The sequence below is a fragment of the Palaemon carinicauda genome, chromosome 22 (assembly GCF_036898095.1).
Source record: "Palaemon carinicauda isolate YSFRI2023 chromosome 22, ASM3689809v2, whole genome shotgun sequence".
Taxonomy (NCBI): Eukaryota; Metazoa; Arthropoda; class Malacostraca; order Decapoda; family Palaemonidae; genus Palaemon; species Palaemon carinicauda.
The window spans coordinates 102,198,414-102,225,457 of record NC_090746.1 but is presented as its reverse complement, the minus strand read 5'-3'; the positions used below and the strand labels follow the sequence as shown (position 1 = coordinate 102,225,457).

General features: G+C 37.0%; 1 protein-coding gene across 1 annotated transcript; it reads right to left on the bottom strand.

Moving 5' to 3' along the window:
• Positions 1–6,841: 6,841 nt before the first annotated feature.
• Positions 6,842–18,585, bottom strand: LOC137616210 (bestrophin-3-like). The gene is made up of 8 exons (XM_068345848.1): positions 18,563–18,585; positions 17,509–17,641; positions 15,495–15,605; positions 14,624–14,795; positions 14,047–14,176; positions 13,607–13,845; positions 7,857–8,090; positions 6,842–7,471 (listed from the first exon to the last, which is right to left on the bottom strand). Exons 2-8 carry the CDS (start codon positions 17,577–17,579, stop codon positions 7,370–7,372), a joined length of 1,059 nt encoding a protein of 352 aa, XP_068201949.1. The 5' UTR covers positions 17,580–17,641; positions 18,563–18,585; the 3' UTR covers positions 6,842–7,369.
• Between the last annotated feature and the right edge of the window lie 8,459 nt (positions 18,586–27,044).

Sequence of the window (27,044 nt, the reverse complement as noted above, 5' to 3'; positions counted from 1 at the left end):
GAGTGGCCTTTAAACCTTTGAGCCTTTGAAACCCTGCATTAATTCATCCCAAAACAACCCTCGTTTCCTTTCTGGAATCTGGATTAACTAATTTGTGTTAATTAATGAGGTTTAGAGGTCTTAATGAATTAGCTATAAATAACTCGTATTCAAATTTTTAGGGAGATTTCAAAGAATTTTCATTCACGTGGTATGAATGGCAGCACAATATGTCTTTTATCATGTACGATGAGCTTCGTTGTGGCTTAATTACACCAGTTCCTCATTCTGACTTACTTAAGGCTGGATGAGAAAATTATATTCTTTTATTATTTTATACTTATAGAGTATAGCCTTCTTATATGTACTGTGTAAATATATATATATATATATATATATATATATATATATATATTTGTAAATATATATATATATATATATATATATATATATATATATATATATATATATTTGTAAATATATATATATATATATATATATATATATATATATATATATATTTGTAAATATATATATATATATATATATATATATATATATATATATATATATATATATATATATATATATATGTATGTATGTATGTATATATATATACACACACACACACACATATATATATATATATATATATATATATATGCATATATATACATATATATGTGTGTATGTGCGTGTGCGTGTGTATGTGTGTGTGTATGGGCCGAGTGAGCTCAAAGACCCAGCAGTCGGCCAATTCTCCAATGTGTACTTTACGGTGCCTGCAACATTATAGCCATATGTTAGCGAGAAAAAGAAACTGACTTTGATAATTGTGATTTTGGGAATAAAATGTTCATGCTACGCCTTCACTTTATTGCATAATAATTAGAGTACTGTATCTTCTTGTTCGTTGTTAATGTTAAAGAGTTCTGGATTAGTGTAATCTGTGAAAAAGATAATAACTGGGATCATATGTGTATTTTATGGTGCCTGCAACACTATAGCCACCTGTTGGCGAGAAAAGGAAACTGTGATAATTGTGATTTCGAAAAAAGTGTTTTTCCTGCTACGTTTTTACTTTATTGCATATTTAGAGCATCTCATGGCGCTTAGTTAATGTTAAAGAGTTCTGAACTAGTGTAATCATGCACGAAGCTCTATATATAACATCTATAGTATGTTTTAATCAAAATCTCAAGGAAATGAAGTTTTCACCTCCAATTTACGAAAGTACTGGAGTAAGGATCGTTTTTTTTATTTGAACAACGGAAAGGTACGTTAATTTCCTCACTTTTTTATTAAACACCGAACATTTTCCAGTCGTTAATTACCATCAGAATATTCTATGATAATTGAATTATATGTGAAGAGCCATATTTTGCTTATGATAACTCTTTCATCTTGGATATTTATCAAAATATAATCCCTTTATCACTGCCAAAAACTATTCTAAAGTGATAGCTGAGGCCATATGTGGTGAAGATTTTCAACCATTTCAGTTTTCATACTGTTCAAAACAAAACAAAAATCTAGCGATTTATATTTCCATTATTTCTTTAACAGGGATTTTATTTCCGGTATTATTATAGTTCCAGTCTAGAAAAACTTTCCTTATTAAATAACTGTTGTTCCTATAGAAAAACTCCCGCTTTCTTCGGAAACGACCTTCATATCCGTCGCCAATAATTAGTTAGTGAGATATACCTTGATATATCCTAAGGCAATGAAGGCTACCCAGTTGGGCACCGTGGGTTTTGTGTGGGGAAAATTTACTGGGGAATTAGTAATGGTAAAAGTAACCTTTTCTTCTCTACATATTATTCTCTGGGACGTATAATAAATCCTGGAAGAATTACACAAAATATCTGCATCTATTACCAGCCTAAGATCCAAAGATATGTCTCATTTGTTTGTTGACATTCTACGTTTCGCTCGTATCTTCTCCTGTTCGTTTGTGTGTACATACCTTGTTGCGCATTAACCATTAGACCCCGATAATCCCCAACCTGCCGAGTCTCAATTATCAGGCAAGACATTATTTGGGATTTACTTTTAGGGTTTGTGACCTGAGTAGTGGTGTCCCGGGGCTTTCCCCCTGCTAGGCTAGTGACCTGGGTAGGGTGTTCAGGGGCTTTCCCCATGCTTGGCTAGTGACTTGGGTAGGTCTATGACATGAGTAGGGGAGTCCGGGGACTTGTCCCCTGCTAGATTAGTGACCTGATTAGGTCTGTGACCTGGGTAGGAGGTCCAGTTGGCTTGCCCCCTGCTAGGCTAGTGACCTGAGTAGGTTTATGACCTGGGTAGTGGGTCCAGGTACCTTGCCCCCTGCTAGGATAGTGACCTGAGTAGGTTTGTGACCTGGGTGGGGGTTGGGGCTTCCCCCCTGCTAGGCTAGTGACCTGAGTAGGTTTATGACCTGGGTAGGGGAGTCCGGGGGCTTGTTCCCTGCTAGACTAGTGACCTGAGTAGGTCTGTGACCTGGGTAGGGGAGTCCGGGGGCTTGTCCCCTGCTAGACTAGTAACCTGAGTAGGAGGTCCAGGTGCCTTGCCCCTGCTATGCTAATGATCTGGGTAAGTTTGTGATCTGGGTAGTGGATTCAGGGGGCTTCCACCGTCTTGGATAGTGACCTGTGTAGGTTTGTGACCTGGGTAGGAGGTCCAGGTGCCTTGCCCCCTGCTAGGCTAGTGATCTGGGTAAGTTTGTGACCTGGGTAGTGGGTTCAGGGGGCTTTCCCCCCCTAGGCTAGTGACCTGTGTAGGAGGTCCAGGTGCCTTGCCCCCTGCTAGGCTAGTGATCTGGGTAGTGGATTCAGGGGGCTTTCACCCTCTTGGATAGTGACCTGTGTAGGTTTGTGACCTGGGTAGGAGGTCCTGGTGCCTTGCCCCCTGCTAGGCTAGTGATCTGGGTAAGTTTGTGACCTGGGTAGTGGGTTCAGGGGGCTTTCCCCCTCTAGGCTAGTGACCTGTGTAGGAGGTCCAGGTGCCTTGCCCCCTGCTAGGCTAGTGATCTGGGTAAGTTTGTGACCTGGGTAGTGGGTTCAGGGGGCTTTCCCCCTCTAGGCTAGTGACCTGTGTAGGAGGTCCAGGTGCCTTGCTCCCTGCTAGGCTAGTGATCTGGGTAAGTTTGTGACCTGGGTAGTGGGTTCAGGGGGCTTTCCCCCTCTAGGCTAGTGACCTGAGTAGGACTGTGACCTGGGTAGGAGGTCCAGGTGCCTTGCCCCCTGCTAGGCTAGTGATCTGGGTAAGTTTGTGACCTAGGTAGTGGGTTCAGGGGGCTTTCCCCCTTTAGCTAGTGACCTGTGTACGTCTGTGACCTGGGTAGGAGGTCCAGGTGCCTTGCCTCCTGCTAGGCTAGTGATCTGTGTAAGTTTGTGACCTGGGTAGTGGGTTCAGGGGGCTTTCCCCCTCTAGGCTAGTGACCTGTGTAGTGGATTCAGGGGGCTTTCACCCTCTTGGATAGTGACCTGTGTAGGTTTGTGACCTGTGTAGGAGGTCCAGGTGCCTTGCCCCCTGCTAGGCTAGTGATCTGGGTAGTGGATTCAGGGGGCTTTCACCCTCTTGGATAGTGACCTATGTAGGTTTGTGACCTGGGTAGGAGGTCCTGGTGCCTTGCCCCCTGCTAGGCTAGTGATCTGGGTAAGTTTGTGACCTGGGTAGTGGGTTCAGGGGGCTTTCCCCCTCTAGGCTAGTGACCTGTGTAGGAGGTCCAGGTGCCTTGCCCCCTGCTAGGCTAGTGATCTGGGTAAGTTTGTGACCTGGGTAGTGGGTTCAGGGGGCTTTCCCCCTCTAGGCTAGTGACCTGTGTAGGAGGTCCAGGTGCCTTGCTCCCTGCTAGGCTAGTGATCTGGGTAAGTTTGTGACCTGGGTAGTGGGTTTAGGGGGCTTTCCCCCTCTAGGCTAGTGACCTGAGTAGGACTGTGACCTGGGTAGGAGGTCCAGGTGCCTTGCCCCCTGCTAGGCTAGTGATCTGGGTAAGTTTGTGACCTAGGTAGTGGGTTCAGGGGGCTTTCCCCCTTTAGCTAGTGACCTGTGTAGGTCTGTGACCTGGGTAGGAGGTCCAGGTGCCTTGCCTCCTGCTAGGCTAGTGATGTGTGTAAGTTTGTGACCTGGGTAGTGGGTTCAGGGGGCTTTCCCCCTCTAGGCTAGTGACCTGTGTAGGAGGTCCAGGTGCCTTGCCTCCTGCTAGGCTAGTGATCTGTGTAAGTTTGTGACCTGGGTAGTGGGTTCAGGCGGCTTTCCCCTTCTAGGCTAGTGACCTGAGTAGGACTGTGACCTGGGTAGGAGGTCCAGGTGCCTTGCCCCCTGCTAGGCTAGTGATCTGGGTAAGTTTGTGACCTAGGTAGTGGGTTCAGGGGGCTTTCCCCCTCTAGGCTAGTGACCTGAGTAGGTCTGTGACCTGTGTAGGCGAGTCCGGGGCTTGTCCCCTGCTAGGATAGTGACCTGAATAGGTCTGTGACGTGGGTAGGATGACCAGATGGCTTGCTCCCTGCATGGCTAGTGACCTGGGTAGGGTGTTCGGAGGGCTTTCCCCCTGCTAGGCCAGTGACTTGAGTAGGCGAGTACGGAGGCTTTACCCCTGGTAGCCAATTGACCTGAGTAGGTCTTTGACCTGTGTAGGACGTCCAGGTGGCTTGCCCCCTGCTAGTCTGGTGACCTGATTAGTGGGTTCAGGGGTCTTTCCTTCTGTTAGGCTAGTAACATTAGTAGGTCTGTGACCTGAGTAATGGGTTCAGAGGGCTTTCCCCCTGTTGGACTAGTGACCTGAGTAGGTCTGTGACCTGGTAGGAGGTCCAGGTGGCTTGCCCCCGGCTAGGCTAGTGACCTGGGTAGGTTTCTGACCTAGATAGTGGGTTCAGGGGCTTTCCCCCTGCTAGGCTAGTGACCTGGGTAGTTTTGTGAAAAGGTTAAGGAGGTCTATGGGACTTGCACCCTGCCAGGTTAGTGACCTGGGTAGGTTTGTGACTTGTGTAGGATGTCTAGGGGCTTACCCTGTGGCTATGTCTGTGACCTGGAAACTACTAGGTTAGGTTAGGTGGGCTGCTGTTATTTTTTTTACCTTGTGATTGAATCCTGAAATTTATATTTTCGATCGGAAAAACTTTTGTTACGGGAAAAACTATTTTCCCTATAGTGAATAGTGTTTTTTCGATGGATTTTACCTTTATTTCAGTCGACATTGGAGTAGGAAAATAATAAAATAATTAACTAGGCACCTCATTGCATTATATCTGAGTTCCCAGCCACTAAAACACTTCCTAGGCAGGCAGTGGTCAGGTTGTAATGTAGAGGTTGACCGGCCACTTAAGTTTCATTTACAACCGCAAAGGATTCACGACTCTCCTCTGCCTTGGAATAACATTCTTTAGACCTCCAAGTACCACGTAGTAGTTACTTTTAACTAAATCGAATGATTTCCATCATATACTCTTTCCAAGTCTCTTACCCCACTTAGCAACACCTCTCCAATATCACAAACTTACTCGGCATCACATTATAATTATTATTATTACCAGCTAAGCTACAACCCTAGTGGGAAAAGCAGGATGTTATAAGCCCACTAAGGGCTCCAACAATGAAAAATTGTGTGGAAAGGAAATAGGTAAACAGATAGAAACATTTTGCCTAAGTGTACCCTCAAGCAAGATTATTCAAATCCAAGACAGTGGAAGACCATGGGGCAGAGGCTATGACACTACCTAAAGAATAGAGAATAATAGCTTGATTTTGGAGTTTTGTAGAGCTACTTACCATAGCTAAAGAGTCTCTTCTACCCATACCAAGAGGAAAGTAGCCACTGAACAATTACAGTGCAGTAGTTAGCTAGCTACTTGAGTGAAAAAGAATGGTTTTCTTATCTTTGTGTTGTCAGAGGCATGAGAAAAAAAGGAGAATGTATGAAGAAATGGCCAGACCATTCGGTGTATGTGTAGGCAAAGGAAAAATGATCTGTAATTGGAGTGGGATCCCATACAGTACTATCTGACCAATCAAAGGACCCAATAACTCTCTAGCTGTAGTATCTTAATGGGTGGCTGGTACCTTGGCCAACCTTCTTTTCCGACTTTGGCTGTAGCTTAGATAATAATAATAATAATAATAATATCAACCAACATACATTTGCTATGCAATGCCTACTCATATTCCATCTATTCCACAATACCCATCGTCAGTTTGGCCGTACTAGCATTAATTTGCAATGAGACATATGGCATGGCAAATTTCACTTACTCATCTAACTAGTCAGTCTTCTGACCAAATAACTTAGCATCTTATGACAATATTATTGATATTATTGCTATTATCATAGTAGCAAAACCACCTGCAAACAAGGTCGCATCATCCATAAGACTAGCCTAGGATGAAGCCTAGGGGGCTTGTGCAACTTTTTCTCATTAGAGTTAAATGTGACAACTATGGATTGTTTACTTCAGTTGTAATATTATTGTAGTAAACTGTACGGAAAGAATGTGAAATATGCCAGGAGGCCCGTCAGGGGAAGTCAAGGAACCTAAAGAAGCTCGAAGCCTATGGGTCCTCTCATGAGTTGATAACGCACTGCCTGCAACCCTAGTTGGAAAAGCAGAATGGTGCTACAAGCCTTAGGCTTCCTATAGAGGTTTCTGGTAAACCTCTAACTAGACCTATATTACATATCTGTACTGATTGAAGCCATGAACTGTAGGTTAAAATAGGCCTGGTGACGTCACAGTTACTCACTCCATCGAGCAGGAAGACCAAAGTTGTATATTCATACATTTAGAATAATCAAAATACATCATAAAGTATTGAGAATACAAAATACACAAGTATATATAAGGTTAAATACATTATGCTTATAAAAAACTTATGTTTATTAAGCAGCACAAGATAAGTCTAAACACTTCTTTTAGTCCAATCATGAGCCTAGTACTAAAAGTATCACAGGAGACGCGGAGATAATATCAGTTAAAGAATATCAATAGAAATTAAATAATGGATACAAATGGGAAATATATTTTCCCCATTTTTTGTGCAGATCAAAGTCTTGTCTAAACAATAGAATACAGAAAAAGTTAGATAAATCTTGAGTATTTAGCTATGAGCCTAAATAGATTTGACCGTAGCAATAATAACTTTTACTCATTTAGTTTATATATGTATAATCTTTAAGACAATATTCATTCCCTCTCTACTATAATTATGATTTAAAATATATTATATTCAAACCAAATCTTAATCAATAGTCCATCCATCTATAAAGTTTTGATAGTCTTGCTATCTGTCACACTTATAAAAAACCTAATTTTTCTTGGTCAAACTCTATATAAAAAGTCTTCTCTGTCTAAAACTTGATGGAAGATGTCTATTATTATTGGCAAGAATTCTGTCAGACTTCCGTTGCTCTGGGTCACTGCTCAACGCTGTTGCTACCCACTACATCTCCTCCGTAGGTGTCAACGAGATGCGGAGGGAGCTCGTTCTTGTCGGCTTCTGATAACATGACACACACCTGCAAGCACAAACAGACATGAGAGAGAGAGAGAGAGAGAGAGAGAGAGAGAGAGAGAGAGAGAGAGAGAGAGAGAGAGGTTACTTAATAGTACTCTCAAACAAATAAACTGCATATTTCCTTTGAAACACTTGTCATAAGACTCTCTCCTCAACTATACTCAATTTTTTTATTAATGAGGTGTATTTGCATAGACTCGCAGCGGTGCACTTTTAGCTCGGAAATGTTTCCCGCTATCTGATTGGTTAGAATTATTTTCTCCAACCAATCAGCGATCAGGAAACTTTTCCGAGCTAAAAGGGCACCCCTATGAATCGGTGCAAATCTGTCTCACTAAAAAGAATTGACTATAGGTCTATCACCATCCTCACAAAACGCTGCTTACCTCCTTGTGGCGCTGAAGCATCGAGTTGAACTCGAAGTCGTGGTCGTCCTCTCCGAAGGGGTTGAGCAGAGCCTCGGCCACTTTGATCCAGCCGATGTAGAAGAACATCTGCAGGAGGACAAACCACGGGAAGTACAGGTCGACTGGGTGGGTCGGGATCCCTTGTCCTGGGTCTAAGTACTGCTCTCCGATCAGCGAAAACACGAAGAAGGTGTATACTGCTATGGTCACAACCTGCGTGAGATTATGGGGGAAAGAGAGTTATTATTATTATTATTAGCCAAGCTACAACCCTAGTTGGGAAAGCAAGATGCTATAAGCCCAAGGGCTTCAACAGGGAAAATAGCCCAGTGAGGAAAGGAAATAAATAAATGATGAAAACAAATTAACAATAAATCATTCTAAAAACAGAAACAACGTCAAAACATATATGTCATATATGAACTATAGAAAGACTTATGTCAGCCTGTTCAACATAAAAACATTTGCTGCAACTTTGAACTTTTGAAGTTCTACTGATTCAACTACCCGATTAGGAAGATCATTCCACAACTTGATCACAGCTGGAATAAAACTTCTAGAATACTGTGTAGTATTGAGCCTCATGATGGAGAAGGCCTGGCTATTAGAATTAACTGCCTGCCTAGTATTACGAACAGGATGGAATTGTCCAGGAAGATCTGAATGTAAAGGATGGTCAAAATTATTGGGGTTTGGTGATGTGTGTGAGCATATATCTTAAGGTTGTTAGTTTTGATAGTGGAAGTATGTAAGCACACGCACAGTTGGAAAAGGGGTCTCTATCACGCCTTACCCTAAAGAAGTGCACCCTCTTAGACCCTTAATACTAATAAACCTTAGTATCAAATCAGCTTTAGTCTGAAACTCATAGAAAATATCGGTATTATTACAGTTCCGGCCAAATTTGGATGAATATTTTTTTAATTGATATACATTTTTGAGATTTCGATAATTATCTATTATTCTTTTTATTTAACAAATATTTTTGAGGTGATTCGTACGAAAAAGTTACTCGAATCTTCCGCAAATTAAGGGCTATGTAAATATTTGCAATGAATATTGTTCCTGATTATTATCCCAAGGATGTATTTACACTACCATGTTAGTTTTCCTTCCCATGGTAATTTGTTTATTGTCAATGCATTGTGGGTGAAAATGTCTTATCTTCCTTTGTTTTTCATTATGAATTATGGGTACGGTAAAGATACTGAGACCTGATTGTTTGCTTGTTTCAAGATTATCCAATTAACTGCGACTTTGGAATTCATGCGTCCTTCTATAAGTAGTGTGTTAGTTGACTGCCATGGATTCTGTTGATCACACGGACAGTATTTGTTTCTTCTCATATTTTGAGGTTATTGGGCGGTTTCATGGATATTGCAATGGAACGCCATAAGTAGTAAATATGTGCGTGAACATTCAGTGCTACCAAAATGTGTCAAGTATCCCAGGGTAAGTGCTGTGTCGGTATTGTTAAGCCGAAATACTATCCCATGGGGCTAAAACTTGTAGCGAAACATTCTCCACTTGCTAGAACATAGGAGCAAGGAGGTCGTGTTTAATCGCCAGCGAAGAGAGCACACGGGAAAGCAAAAACCAATAAATCATTAGCTCAATTAAGTAACGAGGTATTCGTAATATGAGACAGACCGCCACGAACGACTCGAGTCCATAGAAAACTGGATGCAGTATCAGGTTTTCCATACGTCAGGAACCCTGGCAAACAAAAGCTCCAGTGTTTTGACCATGTTTCATTACAATTACTTGATTTTGATTACAGTAACTGTTTTTTTTTTTTTTTTTTTTTTTTTTTGCGATGACTTTTGTGTTAAGGGTAGACAGCTTCTCTACATTTACCAATTCTCTGTATTCTCCCTCCCAAATAACCCAATTCCCCACTGTGGAACCCTATTTCTAGGGGCCTTGTATCTTTAAATCTGATTATTTGCAGTAGAACTAAAGATCAAATTCGTTAAAAACACGCTATTTCAACTCGAAAAAAATATATCTTATATCGATGTCCGAGTTTGGCTGAAACTATAATTTTATCAAATAATCAAATTATAATATAAAATAGCATCTGGTTAATAAAGATAAATAAATCATGGGAAATGGAAAGACAAATTTACGGGTTACTTAAATGTTATAGTTACCCATAAAACGTTTTCTTAGTCACAGACCATGAGAGAAAACGTTCATTTTATTTAATGGTAACTATAATATATAGACTAGCTTAAATCATCGGAAAAAATATTGTTAAATAAGACCCAGACATCGAAATAACTCACCGAACATTACCTGCTTAGATATAAGATATTATAGACAAGATATAAAACAGAAAACAGATCTATAGTAGTGACATTTATGTGATTTTGGGCGATTTCAATGTTAGAACGAGCTATACATCAAGTGATTCTTTGTGATGGGACTTTTTGGGAAAGGGTAGGCCTATTATTATCATTATCATTATTATTATCATTATTATTATTATTATTATTATTATTATTGTTGTTGTTGTTGTTGTTACAAGGTAAGCTACAACCCTAATTGGAAAAGAAGGATGCTATAAGCCCAAGGGCTCCAACAGGGAAAGATATCCCAGTGAGGAAAGGAGATAAGGAAATGAATAAACTACAAGAGAACCTGCTAGGTGGATCAGCAGGTTAATATAAGCCCAAGAGCTCTCCCGGAGATAATAACCCAGTGAGGAAAGGAAATAAGAAAATACATAAGTTATAGATATGAAAAGTAATGAATAGAAAATATAAGATATCTCAAGATCAGTAACAACGTTAAAATAGATCTGTAATATACAAACTATGAAGACAGACTCATGTTAGCCTTGTCAACGTAAGAGAGAATTAAAGACTAAAAGATAATAAATCAAGAATACAATCAGAAACAAAATTAATGAAAGGGAGAAATAGAGATGGAAGGCAAATTGAAACATCTTGAGTCCATCAAAAATGGTGCAGATAAATTCTACTAAGAACTTTGAGAACTAAAAAGATTAATATGAAATTAAAAAAAAAAAATAGTATGAAAAAATGGAAGACCTGTGGCACTGATAGGCCTACATGCCAAGTTGGGTACATCAAATATTTTTAAAGGCCGCTCATGAATGGCAGAGGCAAGGGACAGTGGCATGGCCCTATCAAGCGGAAAATGTCCTAGAGACAGACCATATATGAATATGGTCAGCGCCCAATCACCCTTTCCACCCAAGCTGGGACCAAGAAGGGCCAGGCAATGGCTGCTGATGACTCAGCAGATACACCTATAGGCTCCCCCAAACCCTCCTTAGCTCATGAGGATGGTGAGGTTTCAGCGACTGAAGAAACTAACGAGTTTGAGCGGGACTCAAACCCCAGTCTGGCGATCACCAGTCAGAGACGTACCACATCGGTCACCATAAATGTATAGCCAGTATCCTAAATAAAGTTGCATCTATAGGAAACGACCTATCAGACCTTAAGATTGGAAATTGAGAACCCTTGCCAAAGGGTACCAAGAGAAAACCTATGACCAATCATAATACTGTCTGTGTTATACAAAATTCTAACCGTCTGCTTTATAAAAACTACATGGGATAGGCTATTATTATCATTATTATCACAAGGTAAGCTACAACCCCAATTGAGCAAGCAGGATGTTATGAGCCCAAAGGCTACAACAGGGAAAACTAGCCTATTTAGGAAAGGGAACAAGGAATTAAATAAACTACAAGAGAAGTAATAAACAATCAAACAATATTTCAAGAACAGTAACATTAAATTAAATCCATTATATATAAGCTATAAAACTGAAAAAAAAAAGAAGATAAATAAGATAGAACAGCGTGCCCAAGAGTACCCTTAAGCAAGAGAACTCTATACATAGGAATTAATAGAGACCAAATTGCTTATCAGAATTACAGATCAAGCTATGAAAATTTTTTCTACTTCTGACAAACCCCTTCAAAAAAAAAAATTATACTTTGTGATTATATCACTTAAGTACTTATGATTAACATGACAAAGACCTCTGATCACTGTAGATAAAAACAAAGTCTTTAGTGTTCTCGAAAAAGTTTTTTTTTTTTATAGAAGAATTACATCTTTTACAGCAATTCTGGGAATCTTGGAAGAAGAACGTTTGTCTCTCAGTAATTCTTTTCATTTCTACTTGACTCAAGCACTGACATCAGCCATCACCCAGGCCTGCGTTTTAAAAGGTTGTGCCCAAATCAAATGTAAAACTATCTAGAAGAAGAAAATATCTCTATTTTAACACCAAAATGTGCAGGTGATACAACTTTGATATAAAACAACCAAAAGACCACTCTCTTCCACTGTCTTGGATTAGAGTTATCTTGTTTGACGGTACACTCAGGCATACTTTTCTATCTAATTTCTCTTCCTCTTGTTTTGTTAAAGTTTTTATGGTTTATATAGGAAATATTTATTTTAATGTTGTTGCTGTTCTTAACATATTTTATTTTTCCTTGTTTCCTTTCCTCACTGGGCAATTTTCCCTGTTGGGGCCCCTGAGCTTATAGAATCCTGCTTTTCCAACTAGGGTTGTAGCTTAGCAAGTGATAATAATAATAAAATAGATTTCAGTTTACGTTTAAACAACGACTGAACTAAAGAATATGCAATTTCTTGATCTCCCATGAATACTTAAACACCAAACTGCCTGGCAAAGAAGAATAGAAAAAATGTAAATTGCTAGGCACCCGCATGACAAAATTTAGAAGAGGAGGTCAACTCAATGAAAACATGACAAACCACAAAAGAATTTGAGGAAAGGAAATAAGAAAACATAGAAGGGTGTGCCTGAGTGTACCCTCAAGTAAGAGAACTCTAACCAAAGACTGTGGAAGACCATGATACTGAGGCTTTGGTATTGTTCATATGCAGACTACCAGAAGAAACTCCATCACATTAAAGCAAGTGAAAGAAAAATGCGGCTGGTACTTTTTAAGAAAGACTTGGAAAAAATAGGAATAAAAGCAGATGACAACGCATAAGACATCACTGATGGAGCGAGCGATAAGGATGTCTGGAGGAGCAGTACCAAACTGATTTTATAAGGTGTGCTTAGTGACAGTCAACTAGGAGAGGAACAGTAGCTCCCGCAAATGTTCACAATGGTGATGAGTACTACTACTACTACTACTACTACTACTACTACGGAAGGGATTATGATTAATGAGACCATTGATTGTTGAAAAACAATGCAAGACTCACAATGATAGCTCGGAATTTTAGAATCAAATACAATTTTGCTTTCTGTGACCAGGTTTAACAGCAAGAGGAAAGGCAGGGAGATCAAAAGTTGAAGCAGAAGGCTAAAAAGTAGATGTAGCTATCTACAGTGCACACGAGAATTGCAAGTATGGTAATACCATCTTCCCTAAGAGGAGTTGGGATATTTTTGCCTTATGCTGTACTGAAGAAGGTTTCAGGTTTTTTGCAAGAATCAAAGTTTTGTCCTCTTTGCAACAAATTTGAAAAATAATGTGTCTTTACGTCGGAAATAGGAGCTATGGCGGTAATCTAATGAGTAACGAATGTACCTTCCAACTACTGTTACTGTAGGGCCTCAGGGAACCTAATGACATGACGATGTCAGTAAAGTTAGGGGAGTGTCTCTTCGATTTGGTAAAATGGGACTAAACTTCCTTTTTCTGTGCCTGGACCGACCCAAGTCAATCGATCTATAAACCTACAGAGTGAAGCACTCACCTGTGTGTACACCAGAGGTATATTATAGCAACTGAAGCCAATTAGACCCCCACACTGTCCCCTGATGGCCATGATTTCGGCTGCGATCAACCGCTGGTGGGAGTCGTTCGACACTATCTCTTCATTCCTAGCCTTCTGCAGTGTCTTGCAAGCCCATGAAATTGGAATCCAAGTCTTGTGCTGCTTCGTCTTGACTTCAAGGTTATCGAGAGCGATTTTTTCGACGTCTGTTAAGTAGCCTGGAAAGAGAATCGTTCGTTGAAATTGGCAGGTAGCTTCTATTGGCCAGAGGCCATGTTGAATTTTGAAATAGTGGTCTTGAGATATCCAACCTCTGAGTCAATGATCTAAGTGTTAAGTGGAGAGAGAGAGAGAGAGAGAGAGAGAGAGAGAGAGAGAGAGAGAGAGAGAGAGAGAGAGAGAGAGAGAGAGATACACACCAGCAACCATGAAGTGATGCAGCGTCGGCAATTTCCTCTTGACGGCTGGGGAAATCATAGCGAAAGTCATGGCGATGGTGAGATTAACGTAACGTAAAATTGTGGCTCTTACGTTCTTTGATTCTGGATCCTAGAAGAAGAGAGAAGAAATAACATACAAGGAAAAATAATAATCATTCTATTCTATTTACCAAGGCACTTCCCCCAATTTTGTGGAGTAGCCTACATCAAACAAAGGAACAATATGGGAATCTTTCCTCTCTCCGCTCCTCCCAGCCTGACGAGAGATTCGGCCGAGTTTGGGTGGTACTACTATAGTCAATTATTTTTAGTGGGGCAGATTTACACTGACTCGCAGTGGTGCTCTTTTAGCTCAGAAAAGTTTCCTGATCGCTGATTGGTTAGAGAAGATAATTCTAACCAATCAGATAGCAGGAAACTTTTCCGAGCTAAAACGGCACCACTGCGAGTCGGTGCAAATGCGCCTCATTAAAAGAAATTGAGTATAGGGTGCCACAGCCTACCCTACTATATTGATAACAATATCAAAATCATAAATCCAATCTGTACAACTTACTTGTCCAGGTACGTAAGTGCTCAGGGTAATGGCCAGTGTATCAGGCCAAGGTAGGCTCTTGCAAGTGCTCCACCATCTGCTGACCACCTGGGACACGAAGAACCCCAAGACGAAGGAGACGGGGATCAGGTTTCGGAACTTGGCGCAGTGGACCACCACCATCTCGAAGTCCCTGAGGAAATCAGACGGCGACGGGTCATCGATCAGTTGAAAATTACCTTGTAAGGACTGTGACTATATTCTATGCTACCGCAGATTTAAGATTTATGGAGGCAGAGAATTAGATAGCAAGATAAGGTGAAGGATGATATGGAGAGAAGAGGTTTGATGGAAGAGGATGCCTTTGATAGAAGGCATTGGGGAGGGCGCATCAGGCAACCGACCCTTTAATGTAGGAATAACGGTGGGGAAGAAGAAGATTTAGGAATATGATAGGATTGTTGTAGCCTATTGAAAACGTCCTTTCTTGGTATTCTGCTATACTGGAGTTCTAGACCAGCTCAAGCTCAATAGTGTCTTGTAGTTTCTGCTACCTCACCATCCTTGTGAACTAAGGATGGGTGTTTGGGGGAGCATATCAGTCTACCTGCTGAGTTATCAGCAGCTATTGCCTTGCCCTCCCTGGTCCTAGCTTAGGTGGAGAGGGGAGGCTACATATGGTCGGTCTCTAGAGCATTGTCACTGCCCCTTGTCTCTACCATTCATGAGCATCCTTTAAACATATAATCTGTCATCTATCAGGAGCTGCCTATCTCATCACTCACAAAAGGAAAAATGTAAATTCATATTTGGTTTATACTAGAGAGAGAGAGAGAGAGAGAGAGAGAGAGAGAGAGAGAGAGAGAGAGAGAGAGAGAGAGAGAGAGCATACCTTTTGTTTTCTTCAGGGAGAGCAAACCGATATATAATGGTAATGAGGTAGTACAGGACCATAAACACAAGCATGTCTTGCCATACCATCTTGTACACGCTTCCACGCCATCTGAAAAAAAAAAAAAACAATAAATAATTACATTAAAAAGGCGCCTAATAGAGAGCTTACCTCCACCATGACCCAAAATGCAAGACTCGTTGAATATTCCATAAGAAACCTGGCTGATATTGAATAACAATATACACTAGAAATATACATATATTTAAGCATCCCAAAATTCTTGTGTATGAAGAAATAGGCCTATGTGAATGTTTCCCGTAGGACTATGGGAATTTCTCCCGCAGGCCTACTGACCAGGTAACGGTAAAGGGGTGCCATCCAATAAATCAGCACGTAGGCCCATGGTCAGAATTTGTTTTTTTACTACCAGAGTAATAATAGACTACTCTTAGGCTTAAAATAAGATCATCTCAACTACAGTTTACCTTAGACTATTATTAGGCCTAGTAGTTTACCTTGAGGAAAAGTAACCTTAACAAAAGCTTACCTTGAATAAATGGTACTTTAGATATTGCTTGCTTTGAAATATTCCTTTCTACCTGAAAGCAAAGCTTAAACTGAATAAAGCTTACCTTAAAAACTGTTACCTTAGCAAAACTTTATCTCAGATAAAGCTTGCTTTAGAAAAATATAATCGCAACAAAAAAATCCTATCTTAACTAAAGCTTATCTCAGAAAAAAAGCTTACATTAAAAAGCATACCTTAAACAAAGCTAACCTTAAGAGAAGCTTAACTTTAACTAGAAATATGTGAATAAAGTTCGTCTCCACAAAATTTGCTAATCATAGCAAAAGCTTACCTCATATAAAGCTTACATCCAAATATCTTTACCCTAATTAAAGCTTACTCTAACCACAACTTTCTTTAAACAGTTTACCTTAACAAATATAAAGTTTACGTTATATACAGCTTACATCAAGCAAAAGAAAAGCTCCTTTTTGCGGAAGCTTACTTTGAATGAAGCTTACTACAACAAAAATCTTGACTTACCAAAGCTTAGCTTACATAATGCTTACCTCCAACAAAAGAAGCTTATGTTAATAAAAGTCTAATAAAAATAGCTTATCTTTGATAAATCCTACACTTATTTACCAAAGAAGACTTACCTTAAATAAAGCTTACTTTAGGTAAAGTTCACTTTTAATAAAGCTTACCTCACAAAAAAGCTTACCTTAATTAAAGCTTATCTTAAACAAAGCTTACCTAAATAACTTAACCAAAGTTTACAATAAAGACCTTATTTTAAATAAAGTTTATCTAACAAAAGCTTACTATAAAATGTCATATTTTAGATAAATATTGCTTTGAATAAAGTTTACCTTAAAAAGCTTGTCTTAGCAAATAAGCTTACCCCTACAATAAATAATCCTAATAAAAGCTTACCTTAAAAAACGTAACCTAACAAAAACTTACTTTAAAAAATAGCTTACCCTAAGAAAAAGCTTACCTTAAAAAGGCGTAACCAACAAAAGCTTACTTTAAAAATTCTTACCCTATGAAAAAGCTTACCTTAAAAAGTGTAACTTGGAGAAAGCTTTCTTTATAAAAAGCTTACTCTAAGAAAGTTTACTCAAACAGAAAAGCTTACTTTAACAAGAAAGCTTATCCTAACAAAAGCTTACCTTGTCCAAAAAGTTTACCCTAACAAAAGCTTACTTTAACAAGAAAGCTTACCCTAACAAAAGCTTACCTTGTCAAAAATGTTTACCCAAACAAAAGTTACTTTAACAAGAAAGCTTACCCTAACAAAAGCTTACCTTGTCAATAAAGTTTACCCTAACAAAAGTTTACTTTAACAAGAAAGCTTACCCTAACAAAAGCTAACCTTGTCAAAAAAAAACTTACCATTACAAAAACTTATCTTAACAGGAAAGTTTACCCAAACAAAAGTTTATTTTAGTACATAAACTTACCTTAACAAAGTAAAAGCTTGCCCTAACTAAAGCTTACCTTAACAAAAGCTTAAAGAATGAGCCAAATCCGCCGCGGCTGGCAATTTTATCACAGTAGACGACTGTCATGGCTGTTAAACGTTCGACTCACAAGATGGCAACACTCAAGAATCCGTTATGCCCCTACCTCCCTGAAAATAAGATAATTACTAAAATAACAGTTATTATAGAATTGATAGATAATATAGAAAATAATCCTATTATTTAATACTTCTTATGCATAGATGTGTATAATGTATGTAAAAAAAAAATGTATGAAATACATCAACTGAAAAAAATGTAGGGGAATAAATTCCATACGCTATTATTAGGCGTAATGTCTCCCAAGGTTACTTGCACTTGACTCTGCGAGAGAGAGAGAGAGAGAGAGAGAGAGAGAGAGAGAGAGAGAGAGAGAGAGAGAGAGAGAGAGAGAGAGAGAGAGTATGGACTTGGCAAGGTAATATGTCTGAGATCATAGTCATTCTCAGCTCTTCCGGTACACCCACATACGTACATTCATATAGACTTACGGTGCGTTTATGTATACGTAAGTTTACGCATACACGCTTATGAATATGTACGCACATTGCTTGGATCTAATAAGTAGATGTAGTAATTACCTTATTAAGTAGACATTACTTGCGCTTCCTGATACGTTTTTTATTAACATTGATAGCGAATTTGTCTATACATATATTATGGATCTATTATCATTTAATATATATATATATATATATATATATATATATATATATATATATATATATATATATATATATATATATATATATATATCCCTTTCAGAGTGGGAATACCTTAATGTGGTAAAGGGTTTGTGTATCACCACAATTAGACTAAAGTCTCACACGGTCACCAATCCACAGTTGGCCAACGTTATGATGACAATTGGCCAAACCCAAGACATGAATAAGGACATGTCTGAGACTTTTGACCTGCAGTGGACTAGAAACGGCTGCATTTGTTTATATATATATATATATATATATATATATATATATATATATATATATATATATATATATATATATAAAATTACACTATAGGCTTACCAGCAGTGTCCTTACACCTCCACACAATAGTTGCCCCACTCGGTATCATAAACACTATTCGAATATTCAGGACATTATGTTGCAACACTAGAGAGAGAGAGAGAGAGAGAGAGAGAGAGAGAGAGAGAGAGAGAGAGAGAGAGAGAGAGAGAGAGAGACTGCATGCAGTATATTCTCTCTGGCGCCAGTCACATTGTAGATCAATAATCGGTTATGATATTCTAATAGATTATTATTATCATTATCATTATTATTATTATTATTATTATTATTATTATTATTATTATTATTATTAATATTAATATTATTATTATTATCATTATTATCATCATCATCATTATCATACCTACTTTTCAAACTAGTTATCATAGTTGGAAGTTATTAAATGTATAACATTCTAATATATATATATATATATATATATATATATATATATATATATATATATATATATATATATATATATATATATATATATATATATATATATATATACACACTTCTTGGAACTTACCTATTGACCATGAAAAAAAAATCATACTTGAAAGCACAAATATTTGCAATTATTAAAAATTAATTTCTTATTAAAGTGAAAATCTAAGAGTTGATAAAATGAAAAGAAAAACAGCATGACTTGTTTTCAATAACCCGTTTTTATAACTTTTTTAGTTTATTTGACTGCTTCTCTACACCACTTATTTCTGAATATACATTACTGTAAATATATTCATACTTTTTTCAATATATTTCCACCAGTCATTCATTACAAACACAAAAAAACCGAGACACAAAATACCTCCTTAATTCTTTGGGTCTTCCAACTGTACTAAAGAAATAAATAGAAAAATGGGTATTATGGTAATACTTGGCAGCTCTTTGTGAGGGTAGTGTAAGACTTTACCAATTTGTTTCGTTCATATAATTGTATAAATAACTCATTAAGTATCAATAAAATAGACTTACCAGTCTTTTTTATTGCAAAGTCACGCAATTCGTCATTCTAGAACAAGTAAATAATCTCTGCAACGCTATAGTTCGCACGCTTTTTAGGTGAAATGTATATTTAAATTATGAAACGGGCGTAACATTTTGAAAGACTTGTTGCTCCCCACCCGCGCATCAGATTCGTCACCCGTTTTTTTAAAGATTTGAAGGATTTCCTGTATTTTAAGTTGCTATATTTTAACTTTTCAATATTTATAGTTCGTTAAGATATTGTATTGCAAAGCAACAAGTACGTTCATGCCAGTAGAATGCAGATTGCATGATTTTTGTTCATCATGATAGATCACATTGAAGGTCAACGAATGATATCTTTGGTTTGATTTCGTTCATTTTCCCTAAACTTCGTTTGAAAATTTCTTTTATTTTTTAGATTTTCTCAGCAAAACCTTTTGTATAATGAAAATATGATATAATGATAATATAATATATTTGATTTTCTTCAAAGTTAAGGCAATAATAAATCATATTAAAGAATAAACTGAATAAAAACCGATAAAATAAAATAGGAATTTCACGTAAATTAATAAAATTCAAACGAAAATATCTTAAAACCCAAAGTCATGAAACCCCACAAGTGTAGAGATGGACAGAGAAATATTTCTGGTTCCTAATTCTGGGCGGCTTATAAATAGAATATCCTTAAACAGTTGTCTCTCTAACTAAAGGATTAGAAAAGGGGGACAAATAATAATTATTGGCGTAATTTTGCTATAAAAAAAGCTTTGTTTCACAGGCTGGTACTAAGGCGTGCCCGCAAAGGGCATCTTTGCAGTTGCCAGTTATCGCATTTTTACATCTTTCTCGCATAAACAGACTCTTGTAAAGTTGGCCATACACGCAAACCCGTAAGGGACTCAAGGAGGTTTAATAATAATTATTAAACCTCCTTGAAGGGACTGACGTGTAGATAGATGCGGGCTTTTAGCTGCGGGCCAAAGGGCACTTTAGTACATGGCGGCCATATTGGGACAGGCAACTGAATCCCTAGTTGACCAACGTGAGTTCACAGTTTTTTATAAGTACAGTATAACAAATGCCATTATACAGTTTTGAATATCTTGATAGCACATGAATCAATATATGGGTAGTTAAAGTTTTTTAGCGTTTTTGCTGAACGTAAGCGTCCATACAAAGTGATTATAATAGCCTACCATTTATAAATAAAATTAGTAATCGCACCTTAAACGTGACAGTGATAAGAATTTTTTCATTAATAAGAATGAAAATTATGTGAAATGGGAGTACACAGAACATTTGTACAAACTTCAAGACAAATTAGAAACTCCATTTAGGTAATAAATTCAGAGCTGCTCAGCTGACAAGGATAAAAGGAAAAAAGATGAACTTTAAGTTAGCGGTACAACTCCTAATTGGATCTGTTGCAATTTTTTTTTTCAAATTCTTCGTTGATGAAAACTTAAATGAAATTGAGGAAAGTAAAGCTATTGTTGATTTCATATGGTATTCAACACCTAACTTGACATATTGAATTCTGGAAATCTAAATGTCAAGAGATGTAAATGCCAACTTCAGAAACGTAATACAAATTATTTAAAATATATTCTAATAAAAGCAGAAATATATTTCAGTTCATTAAGCCTTCTAGATAGTAATGATATCTTGAAATCCAATACAATAACTGGACTATTGGCTTACTATCTTCTTACGAAGTCTTCGAATGCTGTATGAAAATTGTATTGCATCTAATGGTGGGCCTTTGCAATTGTTGACGGCATAAAAATTCAGTCAAGATCACATTGAACTATTCCTTGGTCAAGTAAGGAGATACACCTGACAACACTGACATTAACAAACAATTCCTCTTCATCCAAAGGGTTAACTACTGCACTGTAATTGTTCAGTGGCCACTTTCCTCTTGTTAAGGGTAGAAGAGACTCTTTAGCTATGGTAAGCAACTCTTCTAGGAGAAGGACATTCCAAAATCAAACCATTGTTCTCTAGTCTTGGGTAGTGCCATAGCCTCTGTACCATGGTCTTCCACTGTCTTGGGTTAGAGTTCTCTTGCTTGAGGGTACACTCGGGCACACTATTCTGTCATAATTCTCTTCCTCTTGATTTGTTGAAGTTTTGATAGTTTATATAGAAAGTATTTATTTTGGTGGTGTTGTTCTTAAAATATTTTATTTTTTATTTTTTTCCTTTCCTCACTGGGCTACTTTTCCCTGTTGGAGCCCTTAGGTTTATAGCATCTTGCTTTTCCAACTAAGGTTGTAGCTTAGCTAGTAATAATAATAATAATAATGGGAGACAATGATGGTAAACCAACAGCGGGACAGATGGCTACGGCTCACAAGAGGTTGTTTGATACCTTCACCAACTTCATTGCGAAGAATATTTTGATTGGAGTGTGATTATATGTCTGTCTGTGTGATTGTGATTCGCATAACTTTAGGACAGTTTCATGTCACTTCATTTCTCTTTTTTGACGAAACATTCCAAGGCTGTGTTTGAATCTGTGTATCAGAGTAATTTTATTCTCTAATATTCTTTCAATTGTTTTTTCAATTATTCTTTTAATTAGTATTTCAATTATTCTTTCAATGATTTTATTCAAAGACGACAGAGAAGTTTTCCATTTTCCTCACTATTCGCTCTTTACCTCCGCCAACTTCGTTGCGAAGGTTATGTTTTAATAGGTCTATGTTTGTACATCTGTCTGTGTGTTTGTGACTGTGTTTGTGATTCGCATAACTCAAAAACTATTAGACCGAATCTCATGGAATTTCGTGGGATCATTGACTATGAACCAAAGACAATTTGATTAGATTTTGTGAGTAATTGGGTCAAAAGTCAAGACCAAGGTCACGAAAAGGTAAAAAAAAAAAAAACTTCTGTTTGCCATATCGTGGCCGTTTTTTATCTGATTTGCATAAAACTAGTACCAAAATGTGCATAATTCAATTGCCGATTTTATGATGTACAATATGATATAGGCGAAGGTATGCGCTCTACCGAATACCCGTTCTAGTTCTTAATGACCTGATGGGTATCATTTGTGGCAACAGCTTGCCATTTTTTTGAGTTGGTGCCAATATTAACTGCTTCCAGCGACATAAACAAACCAGTTACAATAAATCATATAAATGCTTCCGTCTTAGGACAGAATTTTAGAAGATATTCACTAAGTACATTCAGAGGTTAAGGAAAATAATTATGATTATATCTCTAAACGTTACCAATTGTCAAAATGTTCAAATAAATTAGTAACTTATATTACAGGCTTTGTTGTTTTTTAATTAAAAAGGTCTTTAGTGTGTGAAGTCTCCATTTTTGCATCAATGTTGATAAAGTCTTGGGCTTATAGCATCTTGCTTTTCCAACTAGGGTTATAGCTTGGCTTGTAATAATAATAATAATAATAATAATAATAATAATAATAATAATCACAACCTCATATAATTAAAAACAAAAGGAAAATGGCTTCATCCATCAAATTATGTAATTGATATAAAATTGTGAAAAAATCATAAAGGAGATGTTGTCCTGGGACAAAACATTAAGAAAAATAAACTTCTATAAATTGATAACTTAGTTAAGTTCCGTATTGGCAGCTTACAAAGGGAAAAACAATGTTTTCCGAGTTCAATTATCACCTGTATGATACACAGCCAATGGACAATCATCATCATCATCATCTCCTCTAACGCCTATTGACGCAAAGGGCCTCGGTTAGATTTCGCCAGTCGTCTCTGTCATGAGCTTTTAATTCAATACTTCTCCATTCATCATCTCCTACCTCGCGCTTTAAAGTCCTAAGCCATGTAGGCCTGGGTCTTCCAATTCTTCTAGTGCCTTGTGGAGCCCAGTTAAACATTTGGTGCACCAGTCTCTCTCTTGGAGAGTGCGAAGAGCATGCCCAAACAATCTCCATCTACCCCTCATCATTATCTCATCCACATATAGTACTTGAGTAATGGACAATCACTTTTCACTTATTGATGAAAGTAATAACTTAAAATATTTGCAAGTGATATATAATTACACTTGCAAGCAGATTACTGTTACACTTAACGCATTTGCCTGGTGATTACCAGACTGGGGTTCGAGTCCCGCTCAAACTCATTAGTTCCTTTGGTCACTGCATCCTCACCATCCTTGGGAGCTAAGGAATGGGGGGTGGTTGGGGGACCCTATAGGTCTATCTGCTGAGTCATCAGCAGCCATTGCCTGGCCCTCCATGGTCCTAGCTTGGGTGGAGTGGGGCTTGGCCACTGATCATATGTAATATGATCAGTATCTAGTGCATTGTCCTGCATGATAGAGCAATATCACTGTCCCTTGTCTCTGCCATTCATGAGCGACCTTTAAACCTTGAAACAGGTTCCAATAAAGAGTCACCAGTTGTATACTAAACTCATTCATTTTAGGGGTTAATAATTCCCATTAATAAATGATAGTATACGAAAACACATGCTACGGACCGAAGAATTAGTAGATATGAAGGGAATTGCTTTAAATTTGGGTCAGTAATAGGTTATAAGTATATAAAAATAATAAAATAAAGTAGTAAAGTAAGGAATTATGTATAATGAAATCATCAACTACGTGTCTTTATAAACGATGATAAAACGTCAATCACCTTTAGCCTCCATTTTATTATTATTATTATTATTATTATTATTATTATTATCATTATTATTGTTGTTGTTATTATTATGATTGTGTTATTATTATTATTATTATTATTATTATTATTATTATTATTATTATTATTATTATTATTATAACTTGCTAAGCCACCACCCTAGTTGTAAAAGCAGGATGTTATGCTCCCAAGGGCTCCAACAGGAAATAAACAAGAGAAGTTTAAGAACAATAATAAAGACTTATTATGAAAATTAACATTAGAAAAATAACAGAAGCGTTCTTATGAAACCTTGTCAGTCTTTCTCTATCATGAGGCTCAATAGTACGTAATATTCTAGAAGTTTTATTCTAGCTGGGACCATGTTGTGAAATGATCTTCCTAGTCGGGTGGTTGAATCGGTAGAACTTCAAAAGTTCAAACTTGCAGCAAATGTTTCCATGTTGAAATGGCTAACATAAGTTTTTATAGTTTATATATGAAATATATGTTTTGATTTTTTTTTAGTGTTTTAAGATGTTTTATTTCATTGTTCATTATTTCTCATACGGTTTATCTATTTACTTATTACCTTTCCTCACTGGGCTATTTTTCCCTGTCGGAGCCCTTGGGCTTATAGCATCATGTTATTCCAGCTAGGGTTGTAGCTTAGATAATAATAATAATAATAATAATAATAATAATAATTATTATTATTATTATTATTATTATTATTATTACCATGGTTTTATTGTAGTGTATTACACACAACCATCTGGCATATACAATAATTAAATATTAAAATGAGAAATTGACAACGACACTGTGTAACGGATAATGAATTTCTTAGGCAATAAAACATAGGGGACATACTGATAAAATGATAAACAAATAAATTAACGATGCTTAACTTACAGTCAAAAGCAGAGAAAGGAATCAGTGTACCGAGGCGACGGTTTATCGTAAAAAGACAAATCCCTATCGTAGAATAAAGAAAATGAATGAGTCAATCTAGAAATGGTAGGGGTATCTAAACTATACTATTATTATTATTATTATTATTATTATTATTATTATTATTATTATTATTATTATTATTCCTAGGTTACATTGCCCTGTAATACACTACAATAAAACCGGTTATTTTTGTTTTCTTATCTATATTCCCATGGAACCGCAAGATTACTTCTTGTATTCTTTATAGATAACGTGTATAAAACTTAATTTCTACAATTAAATTAAACCCTGTGATATAATCTTAATATAACCCCTCAAGATCTCGTAGGGCAGGCCAGGTAATAGATACTGATGACTTGTAGATTGGCATATAGGCTCCCACAAACACCCCATCCTTAACTCACAAGGATGGTGAGGTTGTAGACACTCCAAGAACTATCGAGCTTGAGTAGGACTGGGATCCTAGTCCGGCAGATCGACAGGCATGGACGTTTGCTATAGGCTATTTATCAATTCTCTAGTTTTCATTGGTTTATATCTAATAGATTGAATATTTATATATCCGCAGTTTGTGACATCCTTAGTATCCATGATATAATACCCTTATCCAATCTTCATCCAAAGCTATGCAATTTCGTGGATTCACCATATAATAATTTTGTTGTTTTAACTTGATGAAATTCATAGATTTTGTTTTTTTTTATATTTACAGTACATTCCATGGTGTTGTAATTTCCTTCACATTTTCTACACTCTTCGCCATCGCTCTGGTACTGAATCTTTTTAAAAATTTCAAAATAAAGTTCCCGGGAATAACAGGCTTGCCTTCTCTATATTCTGAATCGGATCGAGAAAAACAGTTCCTAGAAATTAAAGCATTTATTACAATGTCTTCATCACTAAATAGCCTACAACACATATCACTGATTTTGGTTTTAGTTGCGAGAAACCATACTCTTTTATCTTGCTTTTATTATCCTGTCAGCATCAAGATTTACATTTATATAACATAATAAACAGAGGAGCATGACTGATAGAGAGTATCCCACCCTGAAAAAAGATTAGGCCTACCCAATACTAATTTAAATACAGTGGTTGATTATTAAAACTAGAACAGGGTTTAAGATATGTGCAATGACTCAACAAATTATCAGAACCGGACGTTCAAATTATCTAAGAGAATTGTTACATACTGTGCAGCCAACAAATCGCGTAGACACAATATAGTTACAGGTGGTTTCAAGTAATTGGAACTAAGGTGTATCTTGACTGTAGGTTCTAGAGATATCAAATATACGGCCTGAGGACTATAATGTAACAAGCTCCCACTATAGCCATCTGAAAGGCCTTCTTGTTTCTAAGTGTTTCTGTTAAGTAGATGTGACAATTGACAAAGGCCTCAGACGTGTGTCCTTCCACTCCTGCCTTGTCTTTCTATGCCAATCCATTCCCACTTTTTTTTTTTTATGTTCATCAGTCCATCGTTTTCTCTTCCTTCTTCTGCTTCGTTTGCAATCTCGAGAGACCCATTCTGTCATTGGAGCCTAAATATTATGATATACTTGTGAACACACACACACACACACACACATATATATATATATATATATATATATATATATATATATATATATATATATATATATATATATATGTGTGTGTGTGTATATACTGTATAAATATACTATTTATTTGTTGTTTTATCATAATTTATTTTGATATTTGAATATCGTAAGGAGAGCTATTTTAAATGGATCTCCTAGAGACTTGTCTATATTCATTTTTGTTATGGATAACTTTCATTTGCATCATATAATGTTTTATTCTCGGTAAATCAGTTGTCCGTAAATTGTCGTTCCTACAATAAGTTACTAAATAATCTTAAGATTTGGTATAATTGATACTCGAAAATATGCATTGAAAATCTCTCTCTCT

Excerpts from the sequence above, each read along its gene's own strand:
- LOC137616210 (XM_068345848.1), bottom strand. The coding sequence starts at position 17,579 with ATGACAGTCGTCTACTGTGATAAAATTGCCAGCCGCGGCGGATTTGGC. Across the intron at positions 14,177-14,623 it reads GCACTTACGTACCTGGACAA|GATCCAGAATCAAAGAACGT; the intron begins GTAAGTTGTACA and ends CTCTTCTTCTAG. Across the intron at positions 7,472-7,856 it reads TGCTTCAGCGCCACAAGGAG|GTGTGTGTCATGTTATCAGA; the intron begins GTAAGCAGCGTT and ends TTGTGCTTGCAG.